Below are 10,735 nucleotides of genomic sequence, written 5' to 3'. Positions count from 1 at the left end.
CCTTCGCTCTAGCCGCCAGGTCTCATCCACTCTTTTGCAATGCAGAGATAATAGCGAGCAGATCCTTCCTTCCTTCCTAGAGTAGGAAGCATGGACAAACGATTTTGAAGACGATGTTTTAAAGTCTCCCACCCCGCAAGAAGGCTTGACTTTGAAAGAGAATGACCGTCTTGGCTTCTCCTGCTTTCGTCTGTTTTGTTTGGATGCCGTTCAACTAAAGCCCTGCAAGGAGGAAGTCATGCGTTTCCCCCACTGTCTCCTATGAGGCCGTCGCTGGAAATTGATCCTTACGTGTCAGTCTAGCCGCTTAGTCTATGGGAAGGCTGACTCTATGGCAGTAGGTGGAGCAGTTCCTACCGGACGTTGAGCTCTATGATGTCATGGCAGCCGGAAGTTGTGGGGAGAAGGGGCGGAGAAGATGGCGGCGCAGAGAGCAGTAAGCTGCTTGTGGAGCTGCCTGTGGCAGGTAATGGCTGTTCCGTGGGGAGCAGGGTTTGGCTGAGACGCCGAGAGCATCTCGGGGTGTTAGTGCTCCTGGAACTTCAGTTGCGGCTCAGAGCTATAAAGTCCATAGACTCAAGGAGCTGCTTCTCCGCATAGAGCAGTAGCTGGTAGAGCGCGCCAGGTTTCTTTCTCGCTGCACGTCGGTGACTTGTCATAGGAACACAGGAACATTGGAACTGGAAGCTGTCATATACTGACTGCGTCAGACAATAGGTCCGTCTAGTTCAGTATTGTCTTCACATACTGGCAGTGGCTTCTCCAAGGTTGCAGGCAGGAATCTCTCTCAGCCCTATCTTGGAGATGCCAGGGAGAGAACTTGGAACCTAGATGCTCTTCCCAGAGCAGCTCCATCCCCTGAGGGGAATATCTTACAGTTCTAACACATCAAGTCTCCCATCCATATGCAACCAGGGCAGACCCTGCTTAGCTAAGGGGACAAGTCATGCTTGCTACCACAAGACTAGCTCTCCTCTTTCTTGTCCTAGACTTGGTGTTGTATATTTTGATTTGGGGAGGGGGCGCTTTCCACACACACACTCCACCCGCACACTCTAATAGACCAGCTCTCTATATTATTCCCACACTAAAATATAATATAAAGGGTATTGGATACTTCATATCTTGGATCAATTATTTCTTCCTAACTTGCCCCCACCCCACCCTAAGGTATATTTGTGTGTATAAACCAATGGACCTAAAATCATGCTATTTAAGTTAGGCTATGTGATCACAATATAGGCTGTGCAGTAATACTAATTTTTTTTAAAAAAGTCCCTTGGCATGTTGCCTTTAGGTCGCATCTATTTGCTGTTGTGTTTTCCCAAAGCTGTGGTGGGTGCAAATGAGTCTTTCTAACGAAAGCTGAAAGGCTCAAGGATTTATTGAATCGCACACTTGAAAATCTTACATGCTGTTATTGTATATTGGTGAATTTGTTACCATCACAATGGCCTCTTGCTCTTAAAAGGATGATCCCCGATTGTCTTTTAACTATAGTTTTGCCACTTATTCCGGTTGCCATGGTCGACTGCAGATAACCATAGCAATGAAGAATTATGTAGATGGGCAGCCTTACCACACTATTTTGCCACTTTTGATGGTTAGAATTGTCACTTTGTTTTTTATGACAGATCACCAGTGCTTTAATCAGCTGTACAATGGGCAGAAATGTAGTAGATGAGACTTCTCCCGAGACTGTTGCAGTGCTGGAAAAAGCTTAATCTGCTGGACTATTGCCTGTCATGTAGCTGTTGACGGTGCAGAAGCACTTCCAGGGGAGGAAAAAAAAAAGATAGCAAGCATATTAGAGGTTGCTTTAAGAACCAGTATGTATACAGGGCCTGAATGCATTGCTGCCACCTGGTGTAAGAACCAGCTACAACATTTGTAGCTCCTGCCACTGCAGGGCTCTTGCCTATCAGGCCTGAGATAGCAAGTGATCAGGGGGCAATGAGTGGGGAATCCTGTGGGAAGGCAAGTTGCTTCCTCTGACCAACAGTGACTAATGTTTTCTTGGTTAACGAAACTACTAGAAAGCTACAGCTCCTGATCAGTACTGTAATACACAAACATTGTTGTCTTTAAACTTTAATGTCTCAGCTCCAGGCAGCCCTGGAAGAAAATGTTCACGTGGTCGTAGATCCTTTTCAAACCAGAAACAAGACAAAAACTTTCTTGTATGTCCTGGTTGATGACTGATACTGGTAGATAGAAAGGAGGAATGTGACCTTGTTGATTCTTTTGGACTTCTAAGTGGTTTTCAGTACCATCAACGCTGGTATCCTTCTGGGTCACCTTTCTGGCTTGAGACTTGGGGATGCTGTTATATGTTTGTTCTGGTCCTGCTTGGACGGTTGTACCCAGAAGGTGATGCTGGAGAGTGCCTGCTCTACCCCATGGCTATTGGCTAATGGGGTCTGTAGAGGTCTCTTCTTCCCCCCACCCCACATGTGGTTGATTATTTATTTATAATCTTTATATAATATTTATATGCCACCTAACAAAAAAATCTGTAGTTTACAAATCAATTAAAAGCACATATATGGAACCGCTGGGGGAGGGCATTCTTGGGTTGGGCTATGGTGTCATCAGTATACCGATGACACCCAACTCTACCTATCATTGAAGTCAGCAGATACCAGCAAGGCAGAGCCCATCCTGAAATGGTGCTTGAAGGGCATTCGGGGCTGGATGGGGGCAAACAAGCTGTAACTTAATCAGATAAGATGGAGGTGCTCTGAGTTGGTAAAAATGATTATCCAGGAGGTAAATTTGGTCTTGATCAGGGTTACATCCCCCCTGAAAGACAATGTGGAGGTTCTCCTGGATCTGACACTGTCCTTGGAGACGCAGGTGACAGCGGTACCCTGGAATGCTTTGTATCAGCTACAGCTGGTATGCCAGTTTATTTAACATATTTCTGTACTGCCCAAAACTTGTGTCTCTGGGCAGTTTACAATTAAAACCAATTAAACAATTAACATAATTAACATTAAAGTCATTTAAAACCCAACATTAAAAGTATTAAAACTATAAATCTAATTAAAAGCCTGGGTGAATAAATATGTCTTCAGTGACTTTTTAAACATTGTCAGAGATGGGGAGGCTCTTGTTTCAACAGGGAGCACATTCCAAAACCCAGAGGCAGCTACGGAGAAGGCCCGCCCCTGAGCTGCTGGATGAGCTGGTGGGAACCGCAGACGAACCTCTCCAGACTATCTTAATAGGCAATGGGGCACATGGTGAAGAAGATGTTCTCTAGATGCACTGTGGTTACATCCAGATTGGATTACTGCAATGCACTCTATGTGAGACTGCCCTTGAAGACTGTTTAGAAGTTTTAGCTAACCCAGAATGCAAATACGATGAATATTTATATACTGCTTTTCAACAAAAGCTTCCAAAGTGGTTTATATAAAAGCTCCCAAAGTGGTTTATTTATAAATAAATAAAATGGTTCCCTGTACCCTAAGGGCTCAGTCTAAAAAAGAAAGATAAGAAAGACACCAGCAACAACCGCTGGAGATGGCTAGGGCCAGTTGCTCTCCCTGTGCTAAAGAGAATCACCACTTTTAAAAGGTGCTTCTTTAGCCCGGAATGCTGTCTCAAGGATGCTCATGGGCTCTAGTCACTTCATGATTATTATACCCATCTGTGGCAGCTTCACTAGCTGCCAATTTGCTTGCAAGCTAGATTTAAAAGTGTTGTGTTTGACCTTTAAAGCCCTACACAGTTTGGGGTTGGAGTAGCTGTCAAACCACATTTGCCTGTATGAATCTGCCAGCACCCTCGGTTCCTTATCACAGACCCTACTCTCAGCCCTGCCACTCACTCAGATTTGATTGATGTGGGACAGGCCTCTTTGATTGTAGCCGCTCAACTCTGGAATACCTTCCTGGAGGAACTTCACTGGAATCCCTCTCTCAGGATTTTTAGAAAGGATTTAATGACCTTCTTCTTTAGAGAGGCTTTTTAGTATTTTAACCTGCTGGCTTTACCATCCTGATCTTTCAAGTTTAAACTTGGCTTTAATTGGCCACTTTTAAAGATAGTGCTTTGCTAGTAAGTAAAGTGTGCCGTCAAGTTGATTTTGTCTCCTTGCGCCCACAGAGCCCAGTGGTTGTCTTTGGTAGAATACAGGAGGGGTTTACCATTGCTGTCTCCCGCACAGCATGAGATGATGCCTTTCAGCATCTTCCTATATCACTGCTGCCCAATATAGTACCAGCAGGGATTCGAACTGGCAACCTTCTGCTTGTTAGTCAAGCATTTCCCCGCTGTGCCACTTAAAGTGGCTAGTGCTTTGCTACTTGTTTATTTTTATGTTTCATTGTGATTTGTTGTGAGCTACCACAACCAGCCTTGTGTTGAAGGTGTGGATATCTTCTAAGATGTACCCGTGGCTAATCCCATGTGTGGCAGCTCTTGTGAGAGTTCCTCGGATAGCCATGGGTACGGGTGGAGGGGGAAGAAAATGGTGGGCTGGTCAGCCAGCTGGGGGGCGGGGAGAGGTGGCGGCAGGGACAGAAGGGTGATGGGTAGGCGGAAGAAGGTGGCAACGGCAGAGGGAGACATGACGGTGGGTGGGCCAAAAGGCAGGAGCGCTGGGTGGGGGAGGGGGGAGATGAGGGTGGCGCAGTCTCCGCCCACCTGCCGGCCAAAAGACATAAGCACCCGGCGGGCGGGGGGGAGGATGGCGGCCGGCGGCGGCAGAGAGGGCGATGCAGCCTCCCTCTGCGGCCCACCTGCCAGCCAAAAGGCAGGAACGCCCAGCGGGGGGCGGAGAAGGGGAAGTGGCGGCCAGGCCAGCTGGCCGCAGAGGTAGAATGAACTGGTGGAGCGGGGGGAGAACGAAATGGGGCTGAAGTGGGTGGAGACAGGGAGAACTAGGGGCACAGATGTTCTGCCCCAGGTGAGCTAGTAAATATTTAAAATAAGTAAAATGCCAACCTTATTACTCTTGTTTGCTAGGGATCACAGAATATCCTTGCAAAAGGCAACGTTCCACTAAAACAGCATAACTTTCTTCAGTAAGTATTTTGAAGTGTTTAACACACATATTTTCATATCTTGGAATTATCCTTAAAATGTCATCTCTCTTCTTTTTTTTTAAATTTTTAGAAACAAGCACTTGATGTGGTTCCAGTTTTCAGGGATCCACAATGATATTCAGCAGTCCAAACAGAACTCCTTGGTATGCCCAAAGCTTTGAACTTGTATTTTTCATATATATGTATATGTATATGTATATGTATATAATCTCTAGATTATGGATATATAATCTCTAGATTCTGGTTAGTATCCATTTCAACGGCATCTGGATATCGCAATGTTTATCACATTCATTTATAACTGAATAATTGAAAATGAGATCAGAGTGGATGTGGTCTTGTCTTTAGAATATGAATACTAACTTGCTTCTGTTTTTGGCTTACACACCTAGGTATCCATTTCAGATGAGCCAGACACACTCTACAAGAGACTGGCCGTTTTAGTTAAAGGTCATGACAGAATTGTGTTGGATAGTTATGAATATTTCATGGTGCTTGCTGCTAAAGAGCTTGGTCTCTCCATAGAAAAAGTGTAAGTGTTGCACCTTGAAGTTACTAAGCCACTCTTCAGTCTCCTTTTCAAACAGTTACATCCATCTGTTGTTTTCTGGCCCAACAGAGTCCACCAATCTACAGAGTCCACCAGTCTCATCTGATCTGGTGGTAGCAGGCATGACATGTCCCCTTAGCTAAGCAGGGTCCATCCTGGTTGCATTTGAATGGGAGACTAGAAGTGTGAGCACTGTAAGAGATTCCCCTCAGGGGATGGAGCCACTCTGGGAAGTGCAGAAGGTTCCAAGTTCTCTCCCTGGCATCTCCAAGATCGGGCTGAGAGAGACTCCTGCCTGCAACCTTGGAAGAAGCCGCTGCTGGTCTGTGTAGACAGTACTGAGCTAGGTGGACCAATGGTCTGACCCATGGCAGCTCCCTATGTTCCTATCTGTGCTTCCAAATCTAGTACCATTGATATTCCAGGAACAAAACTGAATGGCACAAAGTGGCCTATGCTCTATTATACAGTGTCAGCCGATTGCCTCCAATATTCTCCTTTGGAACAGGGCAGTAATGTGCTTAGGGCTAGTAGACTATGTGAGACTCTCATTTGCAAAGGAATTACAGACCAGAAATACCGTAACTTTGTAACTATTGGTATAACATCTATTCTTCTGTTGAATGTATTTCCTGAAGGTCACTCCTGTCCTATCCTCTGCATATTTACTCAAAAAAAAGAGCCCTAAAAAGTTCATTGATGTGCAGACAGGATTACAAAGTTTTATTGTGTGTGCAGGTTTTCTTTCTTTTTTCTTTAAAAAAAGCAATTATGGGCAGCTTAGATGATATTTTGTCTGCTGACCCAGCCACATGCCATAGGGGTACGTTCCCACTCTTTGGTGCACCAGAGCACTTTTCTTAATTTTTATGGGGCTCATCTGAACTGTTCCTTTACATGTGTTACAAATACTAGTTAACTAGTATTTGACTAGTTTACTAGTTACAAATACTAGTTAGAGAGGAGAGCTGGTCTTGTGGTAGCAAACATGACTTGTCCCCCTAGCTAAGCAGGGTCTACCCTGGTTGCATTTGAATGGGAGACAACATGTGAGCACTGAAAGATATTCTCCTCAGGGGATGGAGCCACTTTGCGAAGAGCAGAAAGTTTCAAGTTCCCTCTCTGGCTTCTCTAAGATAGGGCTGAGAGAGATTCCTGCCTGCAACCTTGGAGATGCTGCTGCCAGTTTGTGTAGACATTACAATACTGAGCTAGAGAGACTAATGGTCTGACTCGGTATATGGCAGCTTCCTATGTTCCTAACAAGTATTTGCAGAACATGAAAAGGGGCAATTTGGATGAACACTCCCCCTATAATCCATTCAATTAAGGAACAGTGGCCCACTGGAAAGAGGACAAGGACGTCCATGCTCAAACCACACATGTCCTTATTGCATATAGTTGAGCTGGTGGACAAAATATCCTCTGAACCAGTCCATAATGAAAACTTAACTCTTGGCGAGTGACATTTCCCCTTGCATGATGTTATCAAAGTTAAGATTAAGTAGATCTCTTGGCACACAGCCATTTAGCCTGGTCAACAGTGCTCAAATCCTTGAAACTGTTCAAGAGAGGCAAGTAGGGGGTTCAGTTTTGTTCTTCCCCTCACATCCTATTTTTTCGATCATATTTCATTATTGATCAGAAAAGCTACCATTGGCTGCAACTTCATATATAAGTGAAAACATTAAAATGCCAAATGATTCCATAAAAGCCTTTTTCCCCCTTAGAGAAGAGCCTCCAAAGAAGATAGAACGATTCACACTTCTGAAATCAGTGCACATTTACAAGAAACACAGAGTTCAGTATGAAATGAGGACACATTACCGCTATTTGGAGGTGTGTGGGTGGTTTTATCTTTGCATAAATGAGATGAATGTAGAAGATAATATACACAGAAAATTGTTTAATTCTGTAGAGAACAGTATTGCTGTACTCTCTCTCTTGCCAATGTCTAACACACTAAATCTGTGGGTAAATGCATAGTCTGAAAGCCCTATTTAGGCCCACTAGTTAAGTGGTGCAGCGGGGAAATGCTTGACTAAGAAGCAGAAGGTTGCTAGTTCGAATCGCCACTGCTACTATATCGGGCAGCAGCGATATAGGAAGATGCTGAAAAGCATCATCTCTTACTGTGTGGGAGGAGGCAATGGTAAACCCCACCTGTATTCTACCAAAAGAAAACCACAGAGCTCTGTGGGCGCCAGGAGTCGAAATCGACTTGACAGCACATTTTACCTTAGTGTCTTGACACTGAAATGATTTATATGGACGAGTTGCCCTGTGAAGGCACAACAGTACTGCGCAAGCTGTGAGAGAACCATTGATGAGCGAATTGTAGTCCCTGTAGCCTGCATCATAGAAAGCAAGCAGAGTATTGGACAGACTGGGGAGACCCAAGTTCAAACTGTTCAGCTCAGCCGTTTAGCTCAGCAGGTGACCTGGGACAGTCATTCTTTATGTCAAACCCAGGGCTGCACAACTTCAGCCCTCCAGCTGTTGTTGGACTAGTTCCCATCATCCCCAATTGGGCACTGTGGCTGGAGAATATGCGAGTTGTAGTCCAACAGCAGCTGGAGGACCAAAGCTGTGCTGCCCTGGTCTACGGTAAGGATAGGTTGGGGATGGAATGCCCATCTATGTTGCCTTGAACAGGATAAAGATGTAGTAGTCACAACACTTTTACAGACTGTCTTCCAACCCAGCCAGCCAGCAGTGATTTTTGCAGAATGTGACTGTTCCGTATTGCTAGTTGAGCCTTACATGCCGTTACATTCTATCTGAAAACTAAAGGTTTGCTTGTGTTTCAGTTAAAGCATTTAACTGGGAGCACAGCCAATGTTTACCTTGAATACATCCAACGAAATTTACCTGAAGGGGTCGCCATGGAAGTAAAAAAGGTAATGTTTGTTTTGGAGTCTTCACGTCCAATGCTGAGAACTAGCAACACTTAAACTGCAAGAGAACCTCATTTATTTGCGGAACTATTATTCGCTGTTCTGCATATCTGCGGGATGTCTCATTGATACCCTCTTTCAGTATCCACAGATACAAAGGGGTTAAGACTCACGTATCCACGGTTCCTAGAGGGCCAGAAGTGGCTGCCATTTTGTTTCACAGAGCCCAGGAGGTGGCAGGAGGAGCCATTTTGTGGCTTTTAAAAAAAGGGACCTTTCCCCACAATTTGGAGGGCATGCATGAGCACATTGGGGACCCACGGAGCACACCACAGTGATTTTAGGGCCGTTTTGCCACTTAAAAATTCCCCCCCTCCACCCTAGAATCTAACCCCCCTTTCCCCATAGCCCTAATGCCTCATTACTCAAGGTTCTATTACTCATGGCAGTAGGCGAGGAACAGAATCCCTGCAAGTCACGAGGTTCTCCTGTAATCCAAGGCTTTGTACCATATCTGCATCTCACACAAGTGTTGCATTTACGTAACAGGATTACATAGTAGCAGGGGGTAACTATTGAGAGCCTATGAACTGTCATTTTTAGCTTAAGGTAAACATGTGTTTCCCTTTGCTTTTAGACCAGATTAGAAAAGCTTCCCGAGCACATTCAGACACCTGTTTGGGACACCCTGCCTCCAGCTGAAGAAGCAGCAAGTGAAAAACAAACACCTGCCCTGTAATTCTCCCTCCATATTCATTCGGAGTATATTCTTTCATAAGAGCCCTATGCCGAGTTTGAACCAGTATGTGTTTAAGGAGCCTGTTTCTTTGATGACCAGATCACTGACACTGCAACTCTAGACAGCTACTCAAGAAGAAGCCAAGGAAATAAGATATTTGACAGGGATATGTTGTGTCGATTTGTCTTTGTATCATGACTGGTTTGAATAACTTAAATAAAGTGAGACTATATATAAAGCTTTTGAATTATACTATATTTGAAATGTATGTGTTTAACACTATGTATTAAACACACTTAATTTTCTTTTTAATATCGTTGTTCCAATAGCTTCTTATAAGGTCCACTTTTCTCCATTTGGCAGAGTATTTACACACTTAACAATCCACAGCCAACTATATTAAACATTAGAACCTCTTTTAGTAGAATTACCATATTTATTTTACAGCTCCGCTCTTAAATGGGTAAGGAATGGAGTGGGCTTCCACCCATAGGAGTGTGGCTGCACACTTTCCTAGGTCTCAGTGCTAAGTACACCCTGCATCAGTACAATTAAGCAAGGGATCATGTTTGCTTTAAAACTCCCCCCCCCACCCACCTCCGCTTAAGGTGACTGGCAGCCACCCGGCAGTACTGTTGATACATGTTCACTATACTTAAAGGCCACAAAGCTAGTTTTGTGACTATAACCTTCCAGAAGACCCTGATGCAGCTTCCTGTTAACTTTTAAACAGTCACAAGGATGTATCCCTCCATTTCCCTGCAGGAATATTAGGCAATATTGGTAGTTCAAGAAAAGATATTTTAGGAGATATGCTTCAGTAGTTTACAGCTACTATACTTTCCCCTCCACTTAAACATAATGTCCTTTGATGTAAGAGTACTTTGGAGTGCAGCTTTTCAATTTTCTTTTTTAAGGATTTCCTTATTACCAATGAAAACAATTGCAGCAGCTGCTTACAAACCTATTGCTCAAGAGACAACTTCTAAAGTAATACCCATTTAAGCTCTCTTCATACTCTGGCCTAATATAAAATTGCCTTTACAAAGGAAGTAAGGCACCTGATAGGGGCGTAGGAGAGCTAGTTGACTTGGAGATGCAAGAGGCCACATTACCTTCCCCTCACTGCTTGAGAACAAGAGTTTGCTAAACAGGGATGACTTTTGTAGGGTTTCTGACTTTTTCTACAGGTGAAACTCGGAAAATTAGAATATCGTGCAAAAGTCCATTAATTTCAGTAATGCAAATTAAAAGGTGAAACTGATATATGAGACAGACGCATTACATGCAAAGCGAGATAAGTCAAGCCTTAATTTGTTATAATTGTGATGATCATGGCGTACAGCTCCTGAAAACCCCAAATCCACAATCTCAGAAAATTAGAATATTACATGGAACCAAGAAGACAAGGATTGAAGAATAGAACAATATCGGACCTCCGAAAAGTATAAGCATGCATATGTATTCAGTACTTGGTTTGGGCCCCTTTTGCAGC

The 10,735-nt window shown here is 44.0% G+C and overlaps 1 protein-coding gene across 1 annotated transcript; it reads left to right on the top strand.

Annotated features, from left to right (window-relative positions):
- Positions 1-313: 313 nt before the first annotated feature.
- Positions 314-9,552, top strand: MRPS10 (mitochondrial ribosomal protein S10). The gene is made up of 7 exons (XM_053310862.1): positions 314-466; positions 4,975-5,033; positions 5,125-5,197; positions 5,447-5,586; positions 7,335-7,443; positions 8,415-8,504; positions 9,139-9,552. The coding sequence occupies exons 1-7, from the start codon at positions 419-421 to the stop codon at positions 9,238-9,240; spliced, it is 621 nt and encodes a 206-aa protein (XP_053166837.1). The 5' UTR covers positions 314-418; the 3' UTR covers positions 9,241-9,552.
- Positions 9,553-10,735: the final 1,183 nt, after the last annotated feature.

Source organism: Hemicordylus capensis, chromosome 1, assembly GCF_027244095.1.
Source record: "Hemicordylus capensis ecotype Gifberg chromosome 1, rHemCap1.1.pri, whole genome shotgun sequence".
NCBI lineage: Eukaryota > Metazoa > Chordata > Lepidosauria > Squamata > Cordylidae > Hemicordylus > Hemicordylus capensis.
The sequence above is the reverse complement of the archived record's forward strand: the minus strand, read 5'-3'. Positions and strand labels throughout refer to the sequence as shown.

What these genes read in the sequence shown, in the direction of transcription:
- MRPS10 (XM_053310862.1), top strand. Translation starts at nt 419, where the DNA reads ATGGCGGCGCAGAGAGCAGTAAGCTGCTTGTGGAGCTGCCTGTGGCAG. An exon ending in AAACAGCATAACTTTCTTCA is followed by an intron (nt 5,034 to 5,124) that starts GTAAGTATTTTG and finishes TTAAATTTTTAG; the next exon opens with AAACAAGCACTTGATGTGGT. An exon ending in CACATTACCGCTATTTGGAG is followed by an intron (nt 7,444 to 8,414) that starts GTGTGTGGGTGG and finishes CTTGTGTTTCAG; the next exon opens with TTAAAGCATTTAACTGGGAG.